Source organism: Echinops telfairi, unplaced genomic scaffold (genome assembly GCF_000313985.2).
Source record: "Echinops telfairi isolate 266 unplaced genomic scaffold, ASM31398v2 ScPeMD7_16;HRSCAF=60, whole genome shotgun sequence".
NCBI lineage: Eukaryota > Metazoa > Chordata > Mammalia > Afrosoricida > Tenrecidae > Echinops > Echinops telfairi.
The window spans coordinates 4,041,738-4,068,728 of NW_022103913.1; the positions used below are offsets into that span (position 1 = coordinate 4,041,738).

Here is a 26,991-nt window from a genome sequence, read left to right on the forward strand (position 1 = left end):
TTTTTTGAGGTCATTCTTGGTTTCTTGTAATAGTGTTCTGTAGTTTTCCCCATATAGATCTTTTGTTCTTTTACTCAGGTATATCCCTAGATATTTCAATTTGTGCTTGACTATTGTGAAGGGTACCACCTTTTTGATCTCCTCTTCTGTGGTCTTATCCGATGTGTATAACAGTCCGATGGACTTCTGTTTGTTGATCTTTTATCCTGCTACTCTGACATACTCCTCTATTGCTTCCAGTGTGGAGATTTTGGGATTTTCCATATATAAAATTATATCATCAGCAAATAATGATAGTTTCACCTCTTCCTTCCCCAGATGTCTTTTCTTTGCCTTATGCTGTTAGCTACAACCTCCAGTACAATACTAAACCAAAGTGGCGAGAAGGGGCATCCTTGTCTGGTCCCCTTTTTCAGTGGGATTGTGTTAGCCTTTTCTCCATTGACTACCACGTTGGCTGTTGGTTTTTCATATATAGCTTCTATTGTCTTGAGGAATTTTCCTTCCATTCCGATCTTCTTGAGTGTCTTAAACTGGAATTGGTGTTGGATGTTGTCTAATGCCACATCTATCGGTTTTATCATGTGGTTCTTATAGTTTTTCACATCAATGTGGAGAATGATGATAATGGTCTTTCGTATGTTAAACACATCCCTGCATCCCTGGTATGAATCCCACTTTGTCATGGTGAATTATTTCTTTTATATACTTTTGTAATCTATTGGCCAGTATTTTGTTAAGGATTTTTGCATCCATGTGTATTAGGGATATTTGTCTGTAGTTCTCGATTCTTGTGGGATCTCTACCCGGTTTCAGAATCAGAGTTATATTAGCTTTATTGAAGGAGTTTGGGAGTTTGCCATCTTTTTCTATGTTCTGGAAGATTTTGTGTAGGATTTGAGCTTAGTTCTTCCTTAAGTGCTTGGTAGTATTCTCCTATGAAGCCATCTGGTCCAGGGGATTTTTTTGTTGGTAATCCCTTGATAACCTTGTCTATTTCTTCTATTGGTATGGGTCTATTGAGATTCTTGACGTCCTTTTGGGATAGTCTAGGATTGTATTTCCAAGGATTTGTCCATGTGTTCCAAGTTGTTGAATTCATTGGAGTACAATCCTTCGTAGTACTGTGTAATTATCCTTTTGATTTCTTTAGGGTCTCTTGTAATGTCCCCTCTTCTATCCCTCATTCTTGCTATGAAATTTCTTCTCTCCTTTCTTTGGTTAGGTTTTCCAGCGGTCTGCTGATTCTGTTTATTCTTTCAAAGAACCAACTTTTAGCAGCATTAATTTTTTTCGTAGTTTTCTTATTTTCTCTCTCCTGAATCTCAGCCTTGATTTTTATTATTTCTGTTTGCTATTAGTTGGATTGTACTGCTGACTCTACTCTAGTTGTTGTAAAGTGTTTGCCAGCATATCAACCATGAGTCTCTTCCTTTTCCAGGTGTGCATGTATTGCTATGAAACTTCCTCTGATAACTGCCTTGCTGCATCCCTTAAGTGTTGATACGTCATATTCTCATTCTCATTTGTTTCTATAAATTTCCTAATATCATGTCTGATCTGTGCCAGTACGCACTCCTGTTGCAATAGAGTTACTCGTCCTCAAATTGTTTGCTCTTGTTTTCTTCATCTTCCTTTTGTTGATTTCCAACCTTATGGCACAGTGGTCAGAGAGAGAGGTCTGTATGATATCAATGTGCTTAAATTTAAGTACATTCACCTTATGCCCCAGCATGTGGTCTATCTTCAAATATGTGCCATGCGGGCTTGAAAAGAATGTGAATTTTTTGTATTTTGATGTAAAGCTCTGTAAATATCAGGTCAAATGGTCTAATTGTAATATTTAGATTTCTAACATCCTTGTTGACTTTCTTTCCCTGTGACATATCTTTCTCAGAGAGTGGTGTTTTGAAGTCATCCACTATAATTGTTGAGGCTATGATTTCTTTTTTTCATCTTTTGGAGTGTTTGGTTGACGTATTCAGTGGGTCTCTTATTCGGGGAATATATGTTTACAATGCTTAGTGGTTCTTTGTCTCCCTTTATTTGAGCATTATATAGTGTCCCTCATTATCTCTTTTTGTGGTTTGTACTCTGAGGTCAATTTTATCTGAGTTTAGGATTGCAACCCCTGCTTTTTTTGAATTGCTGTTTGCTTGGTGTGCCTTTCTCCAGAAAGGCTTTGATTCTCAGCCTATTTTTGTCTGTAAATTGAGATGTGTCTCCTTTAGGCAGCAGATTGATGGATTGAGTTTTCTGAGCCAGTCTGCTAGCCTCAGTCTTTTAATGCCTGAGTTCAGGCCATTGATATTCAGGGTGACTATCTCCATCTGCAGAATCTGTGATGTCATCTTATACCTTTTGTGTTGGGTGTTTTCCTACCTTCCTTTCTTATTAGTGTGTTGTGCATGTGTGCGTGTGTGAATTATTCTTGACTTCTTTCCATTCTTAAGTAATGCTATCTTGGGGTCTGTTTTCTCTTTGTTGCCTTCTGGGTGAGGTTGTTTTATGATGCGGTCTCTAATTTGCTTGGTGAGTGTTGTTCTTCTGTCCATATTGGGTCAGCAAGGATCTTTTGTAGGGCTAGGTTTCTTCTAACATATTCTTTGAGTTTTTCCTTGTTTGGGAAGACTCTTACCTCTCCATCTATCTTGATCAATAATTTGGCTTGGTAGAGTATTCTTGGGTTTGCGTTATTGTCCTTCAACTTTTGGAATATGTTACTCCACTCTCTCCTCTTATTCATAGTTTCTGCTGATACTTCTGAGCATATTCTTATTTGGGAACCTTTATATGTGATTGCTTGTTTTTCCCTAACTGCTCTCATGATTTTCTCCTTTTCCTCAAAGTTGGGTAGTTTGGCAATTATGTGCCTTGGTGACTTCTTGGAATTCAGCCTAGCTGGAGTTCTTTCAGTCTCCTCAATATGCTTGGTTTTCATTCATTAAGCTGGGGATGTTTTCCTCCAAGAATTCTCTTACTATTGTTGCAGATTACTTCTTTGTTGTGTCTTCCTCCAATAAGCCAATAATTCTAATGTTGTTCATCTTCATAGCATCAGGCTTAGCTCTTAGGTTGTCTTTAGCTTCTCTGATGATATTATTAGATTTTTGTTCACGTTTGTTAAAGTCTGCTTGGCTGTCCTCCAAGTCACTGGTGCAGTTCTCTGCTTCCTGCAATCGATTCTCGAGGTCTGTGTGTCTTCCATTGGTTTTTGTTATCTCCTCCCTAAGCTCTTGTATTTACCTTTGTTGTATGGACTTTATCTCTTCTATCATTTCATCCTTTTTCTCTATTATTTCCCTCATATCCTGCATTACAACAAGCAGCATTCTGAAAATTTCTTTCTGTGGCAGATCAATGCCTGCTTCTTCTATGCACGTCATTATGTTCAGGACATCTTCTGCCATCGTCTCTTTTTTCTCCTGTTTTTTTTTTTGTTGTTGTTGAGGTTGTTGGGGCTGCTGGCTGTTTGTGTTGCATTGTTTTAGAGAAGCCAGGCACCATTTTCCACGGAGTTGAAGAGCACTGGATCTCTCAGGGAGACTTGTAGAAATGCTTCTTCATACTGCCTACAGCTAATTTCACTATGGAATTGGCCTATAACTTTATCTTCATGTGGCTTCCCTCTCAGGGAATTCCCCATAAGGCTGGTGGGTTGCCTGCTTTGGTGTAGAACACCATGAATGGTGGGCAGAATTTCCTTGGCCAGATAGATCACTGCAGAGGTTGGGCAGAGGTTCCTGCAGCAGCTTGGAACGTTTGTGAGTGTTGGTCTATCCACCGTAGGCCGTATGAGGCACTTTAGGAAGGTGGGAGGAAGTTCCTTCAATCACGTGGACCTACAAAGGAAAAATAGTTGCTCCCCAACCACACAGGCAGGAATTCCCTGGTAAGAAGTTGGGCAGAGTATCCCCTGGTGGAGGTTTGCTGGGCTAGCTTCGCAGGATGGAGCTCACCTAACTAGGTGTGGGGAAGCTGTAAATCCCCTAGGTTAAGGCCAGTGGTATGGAGGTCAGCAGTGGTGTGTGAGAGAACAGGGAAGTGACAAAGAGGAGGAAAAAAATAAAAAACTAAGCTGGCTGAGATGGTAGAATGGATAGAGAGAAGAGAGGGAAACCAGAGTAACAATGTAGCTGAACCTTAATCCCTGCCCATGGGGCTACAACGGTTTAATCCCTGCCCCGAGGCAGGCAGCGGCAAGCTGTGGCTGTGTTGACATAAAGCCCCTGTGCTGTGTCTAAATGGTCCCTGCTTCAGCCGAGACAGTGGTGGGGTTAAGGTCAAACCCTAGCCGGCCTCTACTGTGGTAAGCCAAAAGCCCCCAGCCCCTCAAAACCTTGTGGCTCTGTGCCTACTTATCTTTATGATGCTCCTCCTGTGATCCAGCAGTGTTGAATTGCCCTCTTAGTAACTTTTCTGGGTTGATTTCTGCGGAGTCCCTGTGGTATGTGTTACTCTGTCGCCATCTTCCCAGAAGTCCGGCTCTTTTGACTTATCAAGTAGTTCTAATGCCATTTTTTCCCTTGGGAATATTTCCTGGTTTCCTATTTCATTTACTTATTAGTGCCAGTTTGTCTTATTTCTCATATCCAAGACATTGTGGTGCTGTTATATTTATTTAATTGACAATTCTATATTTGTGTGTTCTTAGGTGCTCACCACCTGTATCCTGGTAGGCGCACTAGAGGATGGGAGGGAGTCCACAGTTCTCTGGTCAGTGTTTGTGTAGCACAGTTTAGGACAAGTCGAGCTAAAGACAAGATAGATCTCTGAGACCTCCTATAATTTGAACATGTTTGTGTGTCAAGGAAATTCACCAAAAGAGTAAAAACAAAACCCACAGACCGAGAACCATTAACCAGGGGTGAGTGGGGGCCAAAATGACATATGAGACAAAAGACTATATACTGTTTATAGAAAAATGTAATACCTCAACAAGAAAAGAGAAAAGCAATCCAATTAAAAACTGGGCAGAGGACATGCAAATGTCTCATCAAAGAAGACATTCAGGCAGCCAACAAACATGAAGAAATATTTGGGATCATTAGCCATTCCAGAGAGACAACTCAAAACAACAAACAGATGCCACGTCACCCAACCATTAATAGCAAAGTTTGTTTTTTTAAAAAGTTGCCAACAAGTACTGGTAAGGTTGTGGAGAGACTGGAACCCTCATACACTGTGTCAGACTGTAAAATGGTTCAACCACTGTGGAAAGTGTTATCGACTTTCCTTACAAGATTGCTACTAGAAATCTCATATGACCCAGAAATCCCTCTACTTGGTGTATATTCTGGAGAAATAAGTATCAGCATACAGATATGCACTCTTTTATACATCATAGCACTATTTAGAATAGCAAAGAGATGGGAACAACTTAAATGCACATCACTGGAAGAAAGGATAAATACATTTGGTCCTTAAACAGCTTGAAAAGAAAACAAGCTGTGTCATCACCTAAGGGTTTCTGTTTTCCCTTGATTCATTTATTGTTGCCTGTTTTTATTTTTGTATTTTGGTAGATGGCTTAGAAATGTAGATGAAACTTGTTAGAATGTAAATAAATGGGAGAGAGATTATTACTGTTTCCAACCAAAGCACAAAAATTTATCCTTTCCAGCCTATATAACCCAGATCCAATAATTAACCAGTCTTTTTACTTGATTTATCTGGATGGAGAATTTTAAAGCCTTATTTTAACAAAGAGCTTTTACCATGGACTGAATGATGGAGCGTGCAGGGCAAACAGTTATGAAGAGGTCTTAGACGTTGCCAGAAGAAGCCAGCTCCTAGCACAATCACTACGGGTTTGGTAGGCGCAATTGTACAGCGATAATAAGTAAATATTATAGTAAAGTTATAGAGAGCATGAGAGATAAAAGAGATATATAGAAATAAATGGAGTCAGACACATATTATGATAGCATGCTCACCTCAGCCCTGCTTGGTGGTTCACATGGAGGGAGTGAGCGTGAACTTTAATGCTCCCCAAGCTTTTATACTCTCTCGGGACATTGGGGACGTGCAAGCCCCCACATTACAGGTGAAGACATACGTCACAGGAAAGGGTTGTGCTACAGGTATTACAGTGATGGGAGGAGGTGATCTAGGGACATATGCACTACAGAAGGAGAAGGGATTGGGGGTGTACATGCGGCAAGATAGGCGGATCCTAGATTTCTGGTAACAGCTTAACTTGATTTTAGGTCTTCATAGGAACCATTATCAGTTGGGTGTGAACTCCGCCCACAGGAATCAAACTAATGGCCTTTGGCTCCAGAGAGAGGTAATCCATTGTCTCCAGCAGCAGGGAGTAGGCCCAGCCCTGCTGTGGGATGAGACAGCAGTCTCGCAGCAAGTGTCTGACTTCCCCCCACAAGATGTAAGAAAACACTTGGAGGGAATGAGTTGTTGGGAAGTCAGGTGGGACATCGTAAAGCTAGTTGGCACAGTATCTTTCACAAAGACGGTGTTCTAGATCCTATTTGTGTTAGTAGTGATTGATGTTACAAAGTTCATGAGCAGTCATCTAGGGTAAAACTATTGGTCTTTCCTTGTCTAGATGAAAGAAGAGTGATAAAAATCAAAAGACCACAGAAACAATTAGTCCAGTAGACTAATAGATCACACGAATATCAGTCTCCACAATCCTGAGACCAGAAGAAATAGATGGTCCCCGGCTTCTACCAACTGCTCTGAAAGTATCATTTTACAAACAAAAGCTTGGATTTGGATAGGATAGGAGAAAAATATGGAACAAAATCCAAAAGGATGAAAGAGACCAGGCTTATTGGTCAGATAGAGAATGGAGGGACTCCCTACCACGAAGGTCCTTACCTTTCAGGTCTGGATCTGGATCTGTATAATAGCCATTAAAGATCAAAAGGGCAGCATTTACCCAAAGGCAAAGTTTAAAGAGTTTAAAGTGTAAAGGGTTAGGGGGAAAGGTGGAATGCAAACAAGAAACATGAGGTAGAAGTGTGATAAAGAGTTGCAATGGATAAGTTGAATCTAAATGTGATTGAATTTTTTAATGCAAAACTATGATTTCTATCAAAGCTTACCCTAATTTACAATAAAAAGGTTTTAAAAATAAGAATAAAACGATATAAGGATTCATCATGTGGTGCAGTGATTTACTTGATAGGGTCTTTCACCCCATAGTGTCTGTAACTCCCACCGAAAGACTGAGTCAGAACATATAGATTTGGTATGTTTTCTCTCTTCCTGATCAGTCTAGATTAAAGGAGATAGGAAAAGGACTTTTGGGCAGAATTCATTTTGATTGTAAAAACTAGGGGATTGGTCAACTTTGTCATCTTCCAAAATAATCAAACTCTTTGCCATCATGTCGTTACAGATTCATAGCGACCCAACAGGATAGGGTAGACTTGCCGCTTTGAGTTTCTCAGACTGTAACAACTTAAGGGAATAGAAAGCCCTGTCTTTTTCCCAAGGAGCCACTGATGGTTTTGAACTGTGTACCTTGAGGATCACAGCCCAACCTGTAACCACTACTCCAAGAGGGATCCTACTGGGTATAAAATGAGCCTTCTCAGAGGAGGGACAGGGGCTCTCACTACCATCCATAAAGAAGAGTAAGAGTGGAGCACTTTCTTTGTTCCTCAAGGTCTCTGTACACTGAACCATCTGAATCTAGAAGATAGAGCTGTGGAACAGAAAAGAGCAAAGGGCAGTGGTAGCAGCAAAACCAAAAGCTGAAGCATGAGACACGGGTGGGTTTTCAGACCTAAGCATGAGTAAAACTCATTTCCCAGAGGGATACCTTCTGCAGGGACGCTACACTTGCTGACCAAGGATGTAGACCTGTGCCTTCATTCTGAAGTATATGGTGAAGTAGCATTCCCTTTGGGCATTTGTTTTCAGCTCTGAAAAAGCTTTGTAATATTGCCCAAGCAGTGTGACTGAAAGGTTTTGGTCCAGCATGAGGCCTGCAGTCGGTCATGGCTGTACATTTCTGATCCTGAATTGTAATCTGTTCACTTCCCTAATAAAACCTATTGTATATGAGTTCTGGGTGGCCAGTGCAATGAATTTTTAAACCCTGCAGAGAAGCAGTCAATGATTCAGGAGGTCTCTTAGTCTGTGAGAGGTTGAAAATGGTGGACGGGGCTGCACACCAGCCAGAGGAAGGCCGGGGCAGCACAGAGGTCCCGTGTCGATCCCGGGTCTTTCAACACCAAGACAAGAGGTTGGAGATGGAGGAGTGGAACAGAGATAGAATTTAGACAGAAATGTGAAGTTGAGAAAGATTTTATTGAGGCAGGGAAAGAACTCCCTTGAGCCTCCAGGTGGGTTCCTAGACCCAACGAGATAGGTCAGGACAATCATATCTGGCAGTGAGGCAGTGGGACATAGACAGGGCTTGAGCCAAGGACGTATGCACTGGTAAGGGGAAGGAGAGCCTTCTGTGCTGCAGTTGCAGGTCTGAGTCAGGATGTGGTCTGTGAGTAAATCGTCCTGGAACACTCAGGGAAGGGACTGTACAGACCCGGCCCAGAGAGATAAGCTCCTTGGACCACTGGAGGCGGGGACTGCACAGTCCAGCTCTGGCCTTGAGAGGCAGCGGGTAGGGGTCGCACAGTCCAGCAGGCTATCTTTCGGGAGAGCTGGGGGAAGCAGCTACATGGTCCGGACCCGGCCCAAACAGTCTGAATTGGTGAGAGAGTTAGAGGATGAAGGCATGTCTGATGTTTACCTCATGTTGATGGTGATTCTCTTCTATACCCACAAAAAGTCGAGATCAGAGGCTGCCGCCATGCCATTTTTAACATCATGTACCTGACAGTACCGATTGTGCCCAACCACACTAAGATATTCTAGTAAAATTTATTGGATTTTAAAGAAACTGGAAAAAAAATAAAGAAAGAAAGAAATGTTGAATATCCAGAAGAAAAGAGCATCACTTATAAGAAAAAAAAACATTCCCATCACAATGTTTAACTATGACTGGAAGAAACTTGAAGTAGCTCTAGTGGCCCTGGATGAAAGTGAAAGTAGCTCTAGTGGCCCTGGATGAAAGTGAAAGTAGTTCTAGTGGCCCTGCATGAAAGTGAAAGTAGCTTTAGTGGTCTATTGAGTTAAACAGTGAGTTGCGAACTGCAAGATCAGCAGTTCAAGCCCACCAGCTGCTCCATAGGAAAAAGAAGATGCTTTCTGCAGCTGTAAAGATTTACAGCCTCACAACCCCACAGGGGTAGTTCTACTCTGTCTTATAGGGTCTCTATGATTCAAAATTGACTAAATGACAGATTTCAGAAATACGTAGAATAACATATTTAAGAGATTAAAGAAAAGAAAGTGAACTAAAGATTTTATATTTACCCAAACTAACTTTCAAATATGATGGACACAAATTATCAACATAAAAGGAATTTCCTTCAGTGCTTTCTAAGGAACTATATTAGAGATTAGCATCAGACTCAAAATGACCAGGGAGATGTTTGTTTTTATTTTTCTAATTGTTTTGCATTTTCTAAGCCAGTTTTTGAAATTTTCTCATTTGTTCTTAGCTGTCATAATATTCTAGCATTACTCCAAATTTTGCCTTTTTTGGTCTCTTTTAACTCTTATTTACTACAAAAATTTAGAAAATACATTTTTAGGTAGTCATAAACCTCTGTAAATGTCCTTTGCCTCTTAGTTCTTTCCTCTATTTCTACTTTCCTCTTGACCCACTATCATGTTTGGCCTTAATTCAGGTTTCGGTAATTCCTCTTGTCTATATTGCACTTGATCAAGCGCTACCAGGCATCCTATGCCCTCCTTGCCATTGATTTTAGATCACTTGTTCCTTTGTCCCTGGGTTTGTTGGCACCCCCGTTCTTTTCCCTCACCCCACCCCTCCCAAGTCCCCCTGGAACCATTGGTCCCATTGTTTTCTCCTCTGTATTGTTTATCCCACCTATCTTATGAAAAAACAATAAAAAGCACAATAACAAAACAAAGCAAAAGAAAACACAAACAACAACAACAATAAAGAAAAGCCTGTAAATAGTTCCAGGTTTGTTTGTTGACCTTTATGAATGTTTTCTGATCGAGTCTGATGGGGTTCCACACCCTGGGCCCAAAATCTATTTTTTGTATTCCTTGAGGGGTTCATGAGCAATTTGTTTTTTCATGACTCTTATTTTTTATAATTTTCTTGGTTATTATTGGATGGTTAGTCTCCTTGGGAAATTTTAAATAATTAGGTAAAGTACCTCTTCCTCGAAAAAATACACATTGTGGTTTTTAGTGATGTTTTCAGATTTCTTGAAGCTTAAAGCGAATATTAACAATTAAATGATCATAAATGTTATTTAGTGAACCTCTTAGCTAGTAAGAAATTTTTAAATGTTTGCACAGAACATTTTATACTACTATATATATATGGGTATCTTATAAATATATTTTTATGGTATACATTGATTCAAAGGCCATGGTATTTTCTGAATCAATGAGAAAATATAGGGCTACCTACATGAATTATTAAAGTTGAATTGTTTCAGAGGTGATTTTCATAGATTCAACTGAAGAAAACATGTTATTTTTTGTGTTTGAAAATGTCAAAGTAATTTTCTTTATTGTGTAAAATAAACTTTAAAATCCCTAATTTAGATATTATTATAACTATTAAATTGTGTCTATTTCAGTTCTTTGTGAATAAAAAACAAATGCCATTTGTTTTAGTAGCTTTCCCTTTACTTTCTCACAATATTTAAATAGACGAAAAAGTTTGAAATCAGAGCCAGACCCATTAAGATTTTTAGTGCACTTGAGATCAAAATGTTAATGACTCAAGTCCTCTCTGCAGTGATCTTTGCCCTTAAAGACTACACCAGCCCTGAGGGCAGTTCTCTGTCCTCACACAAGGTCCCTGGTAGTTGAAATAGACTTGATGGCACCTAACAGCAACAACAAAACACTTCTTAGGCAAGGGTTAGAGCTTCTTTGGCTTTTTTTTTTTTTAATAGAAATTCGTTTCTACTGATTTCTAAATTACTTTGTATATTCTAAGTTTTAAAAATTAACATAAGTAAATCAAAACTAGATTCAGTGATTCATAAGTCACTTATAAAATCTTTCAATAGCTATATACAAACAGCCTTTCATAGAAATATTAACCAAATGTGTCAAGTAGTTCATGCTTTCCTGGTTTTTTTATTGTAAAAAAGTAAATAATTTCTTGACAGTAAATTTGATCAAACCACATAATCTGTCTCCCTATTATCAATTCTTCCTGTTTGTTTTTTCTCTTTTTTAAAAGAATCACAATGCCCTTTTACTGCCATTTATTATTAAATAATCACTTTTCCCTGCTACTAAGATACAAGAGATCCTTGGTTAATTAAAATGAGTGGCCTTATACATTTTTCTTTGTTTTTAGATTCCTGAATTTGACAACTTGTACCTGGATATGAATGGAATTATACATCAGTGCTCCCACCCTAATGATGATGATGTGCACTTCAGAATCTCAGATGATAAAATCTTTACGGATATTTTTCACTACTTGGAGGTTTTGTTTCGCATAATTAAGCCTAGAAAAGTGTTCTTTATGGCTGTTGATGGTGTGGCTCCCCGGGCAAAAATGAACCAGCAGCGTGGGAGACGTTTCAGGTAAATTTATTTATGGTTTATTTTAGAATACTATTAAGTTTCATAAACTCTATTATTGTTAAAGTAATTAACTTAATACAAAATATCTTCTGTACATGTTCGTTTTCTGCTTTGATCAAATAAATGAGTCTAAAAATTAGGTGAAGTGCCATTTCTTAAAGCATATGTTGAGTTATATAAAATCATTCTATTAGTTTCTGTCACAGATGTTTCAAACTTCTCATTGGTAATTTTAAATGGTCGAAGAACACAGTTTTCATAGGGTTCTGCCTTAAACCGGGAACTACAAAGGTAACTAAGATCAAGCTACTTTTATAAGATCAGTGTTGGCATTTTATTTAACCCAACAAAGATTTATTGAATAGTTTGGCTTTGTGCCAAATGCTGACTTTGGGCAGAAATCAAAATGTGAGCTGAGAGAAGAGAGGTGAGTAAGGCCACCACTATGTAAATTAACTAAGTAGGAGGAGGACTCATGAAGAGAAGTTATAGACACAGAGGATTTGAAGCTCAAAATTCTGAATGTGTTGAATATTTCTAACAGTGAGAACAGGCTGTGTTCTGGTGCATGAATAGCAGAGGTAGAGTTAAAGTTAGAATTGAAAGCACGAAATTCTTAGTCCAGAGTATTTGATGGGGCATTTACATTATAAATCCTTTTTGCATAATAGCAGGTTAAAGAGTGGAAGGGGCACCTGTGAGTTGAATGTGGTACTTGTCAAGGAAGAACTTGGGAAAATTACTTGAAGAAGGCTAGCAATGATATAGAAAGAGAATGGTACAAAAAAGACTGATTTAGATGTCAAGGGTCACCAGTATTGATTACCCATTGGGCCGCTAGCCACTTCGCAGGAGAATGACCATGTTTCCTGCACCTGTAAAGAGTTGTATTGAAACCCACAGGGCAGTTCTTCCCTGCACTCTTGGGCCACTGTGAGTTGGAATTAACCTGATGGCAGTGAGTTTGATTGTTGAGTTTAAATGCCAAAAAAGAAAAGATACTGAGAATTTTGGAAAGTGTGAAATCCTTGTACGCAGTAATCATATATTAAAACTTTTGATTCTCAAACCACCAGAGTTTCTTAATATGGATTTCTAGAAGTTAGACCCTCAATATTATGTTTACCAGACTCATATTTGTTAAACTTATTGGGCACAAGAGGGCTAGAAAATGTAATGTCAGGGTGCAGTTACAGGTACCAGAAATCATTCTCGTAGCTATTTTTAAGCAGAAAGGGATACAATATAGGGTACGTGGTACTTACACAAATTACTGTAGGATTCAAATGAGCAAGCTGAAGGGTGGACCTTCAGGAATGACTTCCAGGAGAACATCACAACAATTGGGATTACTATTACCCCATTCAGAAAGGTGAAGAGTTCAGGGACTCCCACCAGAACACTTAGTTCCAGGAAATTATTGCATTAGTTATGATTAAAGGTTCAAGAAGCCACTGCCTAGCCCAAAGGTTCTCAACCTGTGGGTTGCGACCCCTTTGGGGGTTGAACGACTCTTTCACAGGGGTCGCCTAAGACCATTGGCAAACACATATTTCTGATGGTCTTAGGAACAGTTCCTTCTATCCATCTCCAGGGAGGTCTGCCCACATGCAGATACGCCCACATACGAGTATCTGGCATGAAAACTGATACCCATGCTACACCATGCTCAAGACAAAATTTCATGTATTTGTAATCAGATATAAATATTTCACAATATATAATTACATATTGTTTTTGTGATTAATCACTATGCTTTAATTATGTTCAATTTGTAACAAAAAATACATCCTGCATATCAGATATTTAAATTATGATTCATAACAGTAACAAAATTACACTTATGAAATAGCAATGGAAATAATGGTTGGGGGTCACCACAATCTGAGGAGCTGTATTAAAGGGTCACGGCATTAGGAAGGTTGAGAAACACGGGCCCAGACTTTTGGCTCCAAGAATATGTATATATATATATCTTTAGCTATAATTCAGCAGTTCAGAAGGCACCACTGCATTTGTTAGCTCTGGTACTCCAATGTACCTGCGAATTATGTTCTAGGAAAAACAAATAGACTATACCATGCCCCTCAGCATCTCTCTCTCAGATATTCTCTGCCACTGCTGAAATAAATGTGAGCATGTGAACATGCATATATGCATATGTTCACGTGCATACACACACAAACGCCCCATGGTATGTTTGTTTCTATGCAAGGTTCACCTTTTAAACTTTAATGGGTGTATCTGACTGACAAAATATAAGTGGATTCTAAAATATTAATCTCCTTAGAATTTTATTTTTAGCTTTCAAACTTCTCCAGTCATATATTATGTTGGGCTGCTTTCTAACCTCTTTAGTTTTCTCACCTTTCCAGTGGGTTATGTTGGGCTGCTAACTGCAAGGTTGGCATTTCAAATCCACAAGTTGCTCCATGAGAGAAAGTTGAGACCTTCTATTCCTGTAAAGATTACAGGCTTGGAAACCAAAGGGGCCGTTCTCTATTCTATGGGGCTCCTATACAGAGCATCATGGACTGTAAATGTTTATAGGAACAGACAGCCTTTTTCTTCTACAGAATGGTAAATTTGAACCGCCAACCTTGCGGTTAATAGTCTTTAGCATCTAACCCACAGTGCCATTAGGGCTCCTAATGTGTCATAATCAATAAAACCAAACTCATTGCCATTCAGTCAATTCCAACTCAAAATGATGTTATAGGATAGAATGCTATAGTGTAGAATTGCCCCTGTGAGTTTCTGAGACTCTTTATAGGAGTAGAAAGCCTGTCTTTTTCCCAAGGAATGACTGGTGAATTCAAACTGCTGTCCTTGCTGTTAACAACCAATGCATAACCACTGTGCCAACAGGGCTCCCTAGTGTCATACTCATGTAAAACAAACAAGTTATGAGAAGCCAGATGGAGACTGAGACACCTGTACTCAAACCTATGTCTGTCTGATTCTAAAACTCATGTTTTGTAAATCTTATCACTTAAAAAATCTGACATCTAATGACAGTGTTACTAGGCTTATATTTTAAGAGGAAAGCCAAAGATATGTTTTATAATTTTATAAGGAGTCCTGTGCATGGTACATACAGTTAATGTGGTAGGCACCTAACTAAAAGGTTAGCATACAAGGTCACCCAAAGGTACCTTGGAAGAAAGATCTGCGACTCTACTTCCAAAAAATTCAGCCATTGGAAACCCAACAGACATGGGGTTGCTATGCATCAGACTTGACTGGATGGATGATAACTGGTTTATTTTATGTAATATTCTTATAAATCAGCTTAATTCTCTTGATATCATTAAATGCGGTATATATAATGAATTTTTAATACCATACTCTTGAACTTGTGTTCCTAGAATCAATTTGTTGTATACCTGTGATAAGGTTTATTAATAATTTGTACATAAGGTCACCATTAGTCATAGTCCACTCAGCAACAACTAATAACTATGTTTCATTTTTAAACTTTAATAGTTTTAATCCCATATATTCAGAAATAATATACTTCAATGATTTAAACAACTTAAAAGAGTTGTGCAATTACTACCACAATCAATATTAGAACATTTTCTTTCTTGTGTTCATTATTAAATAGCCCCCCATTTCACTCAAACCTCCCTGCCGTAGCTGAAAGGGACTATTAATCCAGTTATTATCTCTATAGACTTACCTATACTGGATTTTATATAAATACAGTAAACAAATAAAGAGAACAACAATAACAAAATAAAACAGAAAAACCTCAATCAAAAAGCAGAAAGTAATAAAAACTAGAACAAATCTAAAATGGGTCATAAGGGAGAACAAATGTTAAGGTGTTAAATTTTAACTTAACTACATCTGCATTAGTGTACTTTCCAATATACTCTATCTGCTAGCAACACTATTCACCATCCCTGGCCAATGGTCAGAAAGAATTCATCAAAGATTTAATCCATGTATGGACCTTGCAAATGGATTTTGGACTTTCACTCTCATCCATAGCCTTCTGCAAACTGGGTGCTCAGAGTTTAAACTCTAATCTCATTCCCTCCTCTGGTCTTGGATTTTATTATTTCTAATCCTTGGATCACACAGGCTATTGTGCTTCTTACATGTGTTCTTGGCTGACATCTCACTTTGATCGCTACTTGTTTTAAGCCAAGCCTGTAACATCCCAGACACTATTTTTTCTGATATCCAGGCACCATCTGATTTCTTCACCATACTTTGCAATAGCACCCATATCATCAGTGATCTCATCTAATAACTATGTTGTATTTGGGTTTTATTTTGTTTTTAAGATTGTATTTCTATATTCCTTATCTGAGAAATTTTTTAAATAATGAAAACCATTTTATACAATAAAAGCACAATTTTGAAGTTTATTTTTATCAATAATAATCATTACAAAATACATGTTTTTTAACCATTAAGATTCCAAATGAATCAATGAATTTGTATTATAAAAGCATTTCAATAATTTACTGTATATGAAATATTTACTTCTCATCATGAAGTTTAAGATGCATTTTCCTTAACATTTAAGGTCAGCAAAGGAAGCAGAAGACAAAATTAAAAAGGCAATAGAAAAGGGAGAAACTCTTCCTACAGAGGCCAGATTTGATTCCAACTGTATTACACCAGGTAAATTCACTGAGAAAAAAATTCTGAGCACTGCAAAATGTAAATTGACATTTCAGTTGCTGAGTGTATTTTTATTTGTTGAGCTTTGTTTGGCCTTAGGGTTTGAAAAATTGCTAAATTTTCATAGTTGTGTCTCTTCGTGAGATAGTGTGCTCACTGTGGTCATCAATGCTCTTAGACAGGCCCATTGTAGTGATTTACAGATATTGATAAAGAGCTGCTCTAGATAAGAGCACTCTCCCAGATACATGAAGTTTCAGATGTAGAAGGAAGTTATAAGATCATTCCGTGGTGCTCCTGCTTTTTATTGGTATGTAAAAACAGACTTAGCAAGGTCTGACTAATCCAGGTTCATTTAGCTACCGTATCATGTGTAGGGTAAGAAACCCATTCTCCTGGTCCAGAGTACCCACTACTTTCAGAGACAGGATTTCTGTAACTTGAAGGATACGTGAATTTATCAGTTAATATTATAAGTTTAATTTTATATGTAACAGCACATCTGTAGTTCTGAGCAACTTTGTCTAACATAATTTTTTCCTTTGGGGAAAAAAAATCTTCAGACCTTATTTTCTCGTAAGTTCTTCACTGACTGCAGTAATTTCTCCTTAAATCATTGTCCTCGTCACACATTGCTCAGTTTAATTACCAGTTTATTGTGACTGTGATTAAGACTGTGTGACCCTTTCCTGGATAAAGTGGGAGAAAATTGTGGAATAAAACTCATAATCCTAGAAAACTTCAGGCTTGCTGCTCAGTTTGGTATTAGGAACCCCTGAGGGATATGGCCCTTAGTGCAGGTCTGGAACTAGACTCATCCCATGGTTTTCTGCCAAACAATAGACAGCTCTGCAATGGGAATAATAACATGAGTGAGGTATAGACACCTTAAAATACTAAACCAGTTGAGGTCAAAGGGACAGCATTTACTCAAGGATAAAGTTAAAGAGGAGGAACAGAAACAGAAGAAGTGGTGTAAATAACATTACATTGTGGGGGTTGCAATGAATGAACTGAAACTAAATATGTATGAATGTTGAATTTAAAACTGATCATCTGCTTTGTAAATCTACTCCATCACAATAGTTTTTTCTTTAAGACTGTATGACCTTTGACGATTGACCATCTGTGCTTTTTCCAAAGCATAATCATTCCAGACAGATCACAATGTTCCAGATTTATAATAAATTCAATAGTAATCACAGTAACAGCTCTTGTTACTAATGCTAATAGAACTCAAGCTGCTTGTCTTCAAGAAAACCTTCTGAATCTCTAAGACAGGAAGTAAAGATTGAGGCTTACTAGAGTTAAAACTTAACCCTTTCATGAAAAATCCTGAGACAGTAACAACATTCCCTGTCTGTGCTTGGCTTCAGTTAGGGCTAGTCATTTAAATTAGAAATAAATTCTATTTGTAGGGGAAAGGTATACATTACTTGATTTTCAGGATAAGCCAGAGAATTTTTTACCTTCTCTGGAGATCTCATAACGATTTCTTCCTTGGGTATCCAGTTCCAATGTTGTGTTGTCACTGACTATTTTTATGTCTCTCTCAGGTGAACTTATGGAAATTTTTTATTTATAGGGACTGAATTCATGGCCAGGTTACATGAACATCTAAAGTATTTTGTAAACTTGAAGATTTCCACAGACAAGTCTTGGCAAGGTGTTACCATCTACTTCTCAGGCCATGAGGTTATTTATTTATTTATCTTTAAAAGTTATTCTAAATTTAATATACTGAAGCATAGCATATTACCACATCTTTTTTAATATTATATTCAGACACCCGGAGAAGGAGAGCATAAAATCATGGAATTTATCAGGTCTGAGAAAGCAAAGCCAGATCATGATCCCAACACCAGGCACTGTCTTTATGGTTTAGATGCTGACTTGGTAGGTATAACGTTTATTGTTATTATAATTTCATGCCATTGAAGTTAATATCTGAGAGACTGGGTCTTCTACAGAAAGCTTGCTAACTGTGGAGACAGATATTGGAATATAATAATGATTGCTTTTTCTCCTTATGCTAATGCACTCCTTTTAGTACTACATGATATGAAACTGACCCAAATAATTTTACTAGCCTTTTTTTTTCATTGTTGCTTTTGTCTTGATTTTTTATTATGGGAAATGTCAACCTTAAAGAAAAATAAAAGGCTAGTATAAGAGTAATTAACTCATTGTGCCTTTCCTCAACCTTAAAATAATCTTTAACTACAAAATAATAATAATTTATAAATTATCAAGGTTTCATGATGGGAGGGGGGAGCCAGAGGGAGGGGGAAAAAATGAGCCAGATACCAAGGGCTCAAGGAGAAAGCAAATGTTTTGAGAATGATGATGGCAACAAATGTACAAATGTGCTTGACACAATGGATGGATGGATGGATTGTGGTAAGAGTTGTGTGAGTCCCCAGTAAAATTATTTTAAAAAGATAAATAAATAATCTTTTTATTTTTAAATAATCTTTAACTCTTGTCTCAAACTATCCATTCCTTCTTGTTCCTTCACCCCTGGATTATTAAAGCAAAACTCAGGCAATATGTCATTTAAGCTATGTAATCTATAAATATTTATAATATTTACCTGACAAAGAATTTCTATAACATAACAATAGTGCTATTATCTCACACAAAGCAAATTATCAATAATCCGTGAATACATAAATAGCCAGTAGTATACTAATTGCCTTACAAATGTGTTGTTTTATTTTAATAAAGATTGAAATAGGTGGTCGGGGAAGGGCAGGGGAAGAAATGGGGAGCGGATATCAGGGGCTCAAGTGGGAAAAGAATGCCTTGAAAATGATGATGACGGCATATGTGCAAATGTCCTTGACACATTAGAGGAATGTATGGATTATGATAAGAGATGTAAGAGCCCTTAATAAAAGCACTTTTATAAAAAAAAGAAAAGGGTAATATACACTACAATTGCTTCATATATTTTACTAGTATATTTGACTTATTTGGGGATTTAGAATGGGGCGTGAGAAAATTAACTAAAAATACCCTTTTTTAGTTTTGAGTTTTCATGTACTGGAAGTATTCTGATCTCTAGAAAAGTCCTACATCCTTTTTTATGAAAAAGATGCTGTCCCTCATTTCTAACTCATGCATTTCACCATGGCAAGAAGATGGAGAGGACTGAGGAGGAGCAGGGATATGTTAAAGGCTGTGTGAGTCTAAGGTGATCTTTTTTCCCCATTATTAAAATACACTTACTTCCTCTTGGGGAGACAAGACAATTGAAGAAACTCAGTCTTCACTCTTCTTTTTCGTGATTTCTGAAGAAAAATAAGCATCATGAGTCCTTACAAGAGAAGTCCTCCTCCCCAGAATGCTGCCCTGAGAGGGAGGACTGACGTGGACAGGGTCTATCCATTCCCTGGAAATGTTTCCCACCCAAGGAATTCAGGACCACAATGTGTGTGTGTGTGTGTGTGTGTGTGTGTCCTTAAATAAACATGCTATGCCCTATATAGAAATGTTTTCCTTTGATTGCTTTGTGGACTCAATACTATAAAAATAGTAAAATAGAAACATTTCCTTAAAAATGTTCAACAGATTATGCTTGGATTAACAAGTCATGAGGCTCATTTCTCTCTTTTAAGAGAAGAGGTTCGTTTTGGTGGCAAAAAAACACAAAGGTAAGGTAATTCATACTTGAATATGTGTTAGAAATAAAAACAAAAATTAAGCTGTTAAGTTATAAGAGACGGATTTTTGTCTTAGTACTTAGGGTTCACTGGCTTTGCCTCTTCTCTCCCAATGCAAATAAATTTTTTTGTGATTATTTTCAATAATCAGAATGTTATATGGTTTACTTTTAAATTTAATTTTATTTGAATAAATGCAAATTATAAGTTAGCAAATTTAAACATTCAGAAGGCTACTTTCTAAAATCATTTCAAAACTTGGTGTATATTTCTGGTTTTCATGTATCTTGATTGTATTACAACGTAGATCTAGTTCACTCAGTTTATGTTATTTATTGATTAACATGGAGTATAGGCTAAGAACCAGATATATATGAGTTTAAAGCATCAATCAAGCCCGGGGAGTTATATAGAAGAAGTGGTAAATCTTACTGTGAGGTATTTCTTCACTGCATACTAAAATATATGCTTACCCAGTTGTCTATTTTCTGTTGATGAATAGTCTTAAATAAGCCAGATCCCACTGGCTTCACATACATGTTATTTATTATTTCTTAATTTTGAGAGCACTTTTCCAAAGGAGGCAAAATGTAAACCAATTACTTTAAAAATATTTTTAATTAGTTTTATTTTTATAATTACATTACCATTAGAATATTGATATAAATTGTATGCCATCTTCCAGTGATAATTTTTACTTTAAGGTTTGCTACATTTTTTAAGTTGGGCCTTAAAAATATAATGAATGCTATTATCTCACTAATATACAGGGTATGTGCACCAGAAGAAACCACATTTCACCTCCTACACTTGTCTTTAATGAGAGAGTATATCGATTATGAGTTTTCCATATTAAAAGTGAGTATTAACATAGCTATGGAGCAAAGATTTACATGTAGAAATTTCTGTAAGATTTAGCTTCTTTCCCTCCCGTTTGCTATAGGAAAAGATCTCATTTAAATATGATATTGAGAGGATAATAGATGATTGGATTTTGATGGGATTTCTTGTTGGCAATGATTTTATTCCTCATCTACCTCATTTACATATTAATCATGATGCACTGCCTCTTCTTTATGGAACATATATTACCATCCTGCCAGAACTTGGGGGTAAGAAAAGCTTAACTATTTTAATTTGAGGCTCCTCTAGCTTAGTACTTGACTTCTTTTTAAAAATGTTTATCAAATTATTTGATTATTGCATGCACAACTAGAATAGAAATTTTGAGGATTTTTTGGTCTGAGATTGAGATTTGCAATGATTCACAAGCAAGTAAAGTGACCAAAATTAAGCAACTTCACTTATTGATACCTAACTAACCTCTGCTTTTAATTCATTAAGAAAACTAGCAGAAGTTGTTGGTTGGGTCCTCCTCTCAGGTGCTTTCATAGCTAAGAACAAAAATTCTATTTTTATTAATACATAAGCATTAGAATATTTTATTTGAAGGAGGATTTTATAATTAGAATGAAATCGATAAACAGGTGCTACAGTAAATTTCTAACTAGGAAAAAACATAAGACAGCAGAGTACCAGTACATTAGTCCTTTTTAAATTAGCATATCAAGTTGAATTATCTAGAATGTTCTATAACATTTAATTAACTGTAAAAAAATATTGCTGGGTCTGCGGCAGGATGAGCTTAGAATTTGTTTTATTTAGCTTCAGTGCTTGCACATTATATGTTTTAGCATTACAGCTTTCTTTGAAACTAAGGCCAATTACATAGCCCATAATTGAGTGTTTCCTTGATTAGTAGTATTTTATGAAAATAATTTTGTAGAATTGTTTAGAAAAAAATCATGTAAATTTAGATTTTGTTCTTTTTAGGTTATATCAATGAAAATGGCCATCTCAACTTACCTCGCTTTGAGAGATACCTTATAAAATTATCAGATGTAAGTAATTGGAAGCTTTACTTTTTTTCTGTTTCAGAGTAGCTGTAGATGGTCAGAAACCAATTACAGAAAAATAGAAAAAAAAGGGTTTTACAATTCTGTTCCAGTTGCTCACTCTTTATAAATGATTTCACCCATTACTCTTTATTTTTTAAAATTTTTTATCTTAAAAGTAATAGATGAGGTCTTTCTGTGAATAGAAGGTCCTTGGGCAGCACAAATGGTTTGCACAGAGGTTAGTGGTTTGAACAGACACAGTGGTATCTCAAACGAAAGGCCTGTGAATTGCTTCATAAAGATTATAGTTAAGAAAATCCCATGGTTATATGAAATCCAAATTTGATGAACCTACAGAGACAGCAAGTAGAATAAGGGTTCCTGGAGGGTACAGTGTTAGGGGTGGGGGTGGGACAAGGTAAAGGAGAACTGATATGAAGGAGTTCAGATGGAAGAGAATATTTTGAAATTGTTTGTTATAGCAATTGTACAATACCTCTTGATGTTATAGAACCGTGGAGTGATAATGATCTGTGCAGAACAGTCCTATTCTGTAATCCAGGAAATGCCCAAGAGCCAGAACCAACGGCAATGAATTTGGTTTGGTTTTTCATGTGTATAAAAATATAATATATCCCTATGCCCCAGAAGTTATCACTGTTAAGCTGTTGATTTGTGTTCTGCTAGACATAATATATTCTTTCTTTCTTTCTTTCTTTATTTATTTATTTTTGTTCTTTTAAAACGAGTTTTAAACCTTTCTGTACAGTTTGATCGTGAACACTTCAGTGAAGTTTTTGTGGATCTAAAGTGGTTTGAAAGCAAAGTTGGGAACAAGTACCTTAATGAAGCAGCAGGTGTTGCAGCAGAAGAAGCCAAGATCTACAAGGAAAAGAAAAAATCAAAGGTGTCCAGGCTTTTTTAGGTGTTCTTTCCTATTTTTAGCTATAAAGAGAAAGCTAATAATCCTATTTTTCATTTTCCTTTTTAGAATTTTGGGGTTGGCCTGATTTAACTTTCATCTTCTCTATGAACATTAAAAATTTTTTATTTCTTTTTCTTTTAGGTCCAAACTGAGCAGTGTCAATTAAGCTTGGTCTTTAAAATTCAGTTTCAGATTTTTACCCTTGAAAAAAGAACTTGGTGTTTTGTTTTTTGCTCTTTGATTTTATTATTAAATGTAGAAAATATTTTTAAATGCAAATCTTAGAAAAGTAGCCATCTTTTAAAAACATCTGATCTAAAGCATACTATTTAAAAACAATGGTAGTGTCTTCCTGTACATATGTGTGGTATTTAATGTGATACACAACTTTAACTAGATCAGCAATTTTCTCTGAAAATGATTTATATATAAAATGATATATAGATTGTATGGATTGGCTAGATTGCATATAATTAATAGAAATATCTAGCAAGTGTTACAGGGAAAGAAATGTGGTTTTTTAGTCCTGTAAATCTTTATAGTCTTGAAAACCAATGGGGTGAGTTTACTCTGTCCTTTAGGGTCACTGTGATTCAAAATCAGCTGGGTGGCAGTGAGTTGAGTTGGCTGAGTAAATGTTAAGTGGTTAATAAAAGAATAATGGAATCAGGTAGAATATACAAGTACCTTGTAAAAACATCTCTACTAAGATCCAAGGAATGTCTTATTTGTATTAGATTGGAAAATAAATCTCTTCAAAATTTTCCTTAGTCTATAGATAGTTATTGTATTCTAGTCAAACAAATGCATTTTCTGTGATTCTCTTTCTAAACTACTTCTACTTATGTTTATGACTAAGAATTCTTGCTCATAAGAGGACCAACTATGTTGGTGTTCTCTAGTGTAGTCCTTCTAAGGCAGCGTTCTCAACCCCTTTGGGGGGTTGAACAACCCATTCACAGGGGTTGCCCGATTCATAACAGTAGCAAAATGACAGTTATGAAGTAGCAACAAAAATAATTTTATGGTTGGGGGGTCACCACAACATGAGGAACTGTATTAAAGGGTCGTGGCATTAGGAAAGTTGAGAAGCACTGTTCTAAGGCTTAGCTCTTCCTTAGTGGAATTTGGCAGCAGTAGGGCTAAATTTGCTATTTATTCTTAAAGGAAATAAGACTTTAACCTGGGGAGAAGCAGATGGATTTTGTGCTCCCATGTAATTGTAGCTCTAATCCAAGAACAGTTAGTTCTTATAACATGGCCCCGCTCAATACTCACCTTCATGAGCTCACTGGAGATGAAGATGCAACAGTAAGTGTGATGAAGAAAGCAGATGGTGTCCAGCTGTCAACTGGAATAGTGTCTGGGAAGTTAAAGGCTTGTATTTAAATAAGCAGCCATCTAAGTGAGGCATCATACAGAAGAAGCACACCAGCCATGTGATCCAAAGATGACAATAATAGAATCTAAATATGATGAAGGGAAAAGTATTAGGGCCTAAATTGTGAACATCCAATTTGTAGAAGACTATGGAGGATAGTGGGAACCCAAAATCCATCTGCAATGTCTGGTTGGATTGGCCCTCTGGCAGATCCCTGTAGTCACAGGTGAGGGACTCGAACAGCTTTAGGATCAGACAGAGATTATTATAAACTTGATTATGGTGAATTGAATCATGGTATAATATGATACTTAATCCAATGACCTATCTCTCAACCCAACCCGAATTTTCTCTGTGCTCAAATATTTCTGGATTATTCCAAAAAAGCAAGTTCTTCTCTAGTTTTTAAAGTATTAGTGGTGGTTTCTTTCTTTTTATTTTTATCTTTATATTATTACTACTGTTTTCTTTCTTTTTAAAAAAAATTTAATTTATTTTTTATCATTGTTTTGTTTTGTTTTGTCACTTTGTCTTGCTGTCTTGTTTTTTTGTGCATATTCTTATCTCTGTAGACCTATCTAGGTAAGATGGGCTGGATGAAGAGTCTGGAGGAGAAAACAACTGATGGTTCCGAGGAGACATGGGAGAGAGGGAGGTGGGGAAAAGGATGTTGACAAACTAAGGGACAAGGGAACAGCAAGTGATCCAAAATCAGCAGCAAGGAGGGTGCAAGAAGCTTGGCAGGGTTTGATCAAGGGCAATGTAACTGAGAGGAATCACTGAAACCCAAATAAAGGCTGAGCACAATATTGGGACAAGAGGAAAGCAAAAGGAAATAGAGGAAAGAACTAGGAGTCAAAGAGCTTCTATAGAGGTATAAATACAGGCATGTACATATGAATATATATATATGATGATGGGGAAATCTATGTGCTTATATTTATAGGTTTAGTATTAAGGTAGCAGATGGACATTGGGCAGTCCTCCACTCAAGCACTCCCTCAATGCAAGAGCGCTTTGTTCTATTAAATTGGCATTTCACGTCGCTCACCTTCCCAACACAATCACTGAAGACAAAGTGGGTGCATAAGCAAATGTGGTGAAGAAAGCTGATGATGCCCGGCTATCAAAAGATATAGTGTCTGGGGTCTTAAGGATTGAAGGTAAACAAGCGGCCATCTAGCTCAGAAGCAACAAAGCCCACATGGAATCAGCACACCAGCCTGTGTGACCATGAGGTATCAAAGGGATCAGATATCAGGCATCAAAGAACAAAAAATCATATCATTGTGAATGAGGGGAAGTGCAGAGTGGGGACCCAAAGCCCATCTGTAGGCAACTGGACATCCCCTTACAGAAGAGTCGCTGGGAGGAGATGATCCAGCCAGGGTGCAGTGTAGCAACGATGCATACAACTTTCCTCCAGTTCTTAAATGCCCCCCCCCCAACCACCACTCCCTACCACAGTTCCAACCCCACCCCACAAATCCGGCCAGACCAAAGGATTTACATTAATTAGCACAGACAGGAACCGGAAACACAGAATTCAGGACAAATGGTTCTCTCAGGACCAGTGGTGAGAATGGCAATACCAGAGGGTGGAAGGAAGGTGGAGTAGAAAGTGGGTACCAATTATAAAGATCTACATATAACCTCCTCCCTGGGGGACGGACAACAGAAAAATGGGTGAAGGGAGACATCGGACAGTGTAAGATATGACAAAACAATAATAAACCATAAAATATCAAGGGTTCATGAGGGAGGGGAGAATAGGGAGGGAGGGGAAAAAATGAGCTGATACCAAGGGCTCATGTAGAAAGCAAATGTTTTGAGAATGATGAGGGCAACAAATGTACAGATGTGCCTGACATACAGTGGATACATGTTTTCTTTTTAAAACATTTTTTTATCTTAAGTGTTATTGTTTGGTCGGGTATTATTTACTTTTTTAAAATTGGGAGCTCTTACAGATATTATAATAATCCATAATTCAATTAGAGCAGGCATAATTGTACAATTGCTGCCGCCATCAGTTTCAAAAGATTTTCTTTCTTCTTGAACTCTGATGTCAGCTCCCCTTTATTTCCTCCCTCCCCCATACTCCCAGCAACTCTTATTATTGTATTATGTATATTGTTTGTTTTTTGCTGTATCTTGCACTATCCAGTGTATCCATTCACCTACAATTCTGTTATTACTTCCAACTATTTCTGAACGGTTAATCTATCTTGGATTTCATAAATCTAATGATATTAATTATACAAATGAACATATGCAGATCTAACAAGATTAATGAGGTAAAACTAAGACCATAATAGTAAGGAGAGGTAATAGTTAAGAACTAGAAGATAGTTAGGTGTTTCATCAGTGCTATGCTGCATCCTGGATATATCTTCCCTACCATGTGCCCCTTTTGTGAGGGACTGTCCAATTATCTTACAGGTGGGTTTGGGGTCTCCACTTTGTTACACTCTTTCATGTCAATTTGATTGCTTGTTTCTGAACTTCTGATACCTATTTCCATCGATATCTCATGATTGCGCAGGCTGGTGTGCTTCTTCCATATGGGCTTTGTTGCTTCCCTGCTGGATGGCTGCTTGGTTAACTTCAAGCCCTTAAGACCCTAGAAACGATATATTTTAATAGTTTAATAGCTTTCATCACCATATTTGCTTATGCACCCATTTTGTCTTCAGCAATCGTGGGAAGGTGAGTATCATACATAGCCACATTATTAGAGCAAACGTTCTTGTGTAAAGCTAAGATTTAAGTAGAGGCTTAAAGTCCATTTGCTTCCTTGTTGTATTTACATGTATATGTATGTATGTGTGTACATGTGTGTATATATATATATATATA

General features: G+C 37.2%; 1 protein-coding gene across 5 annotated transcripts in view; it reads left to right on the forward strand.

Moving 5' to 3' along the window:
* Positions 1-26,991, forward strand: part of XRN1 (5'-3' exoribonuclease 1) — a 160,164-nt gene that overhangs the window by 15,439 nt on the left and 117,734 nt on the right. For all 5 annotated transcript variants that reach the window (XM_045287476.1, XM_045287478.1, XM_045287479.1 and 2 more), the window contains exons 2-10: positions 11,393-11,625; positions 16,166-16,263; positions 17,849-17,958; positions 18,049-18,159; positions 19,837-19,919; positions 20,699-20,786; positions 20,872-21,040; positions 21,762-21,829; positions 22,596-22,733. In XM_045287476.1, coding sequence (XP_045143411.1) covers positions 11,393-11,625; positions 16,166-16,263; positions 17,849-17,958; positions 18,049-18,159; positions 19,837-19,919; positions 20,699-20,786; positions 20,872-21,040; positions 21,762-21,829; positions 22,596-22,733 — 1,098 coding nt within the window. The remainder of the gene's footprint in view (positions 1-11,392; positions 11,626-16,165; positions 16,264-17,848; positions 17,959-18,048; positions 18,160-19,836; positions 19,920-20,698; positions 20,787-20,871; positions 21,041-21,761; positions 21,830-22,595; positions 22,734-26,991) is intronic.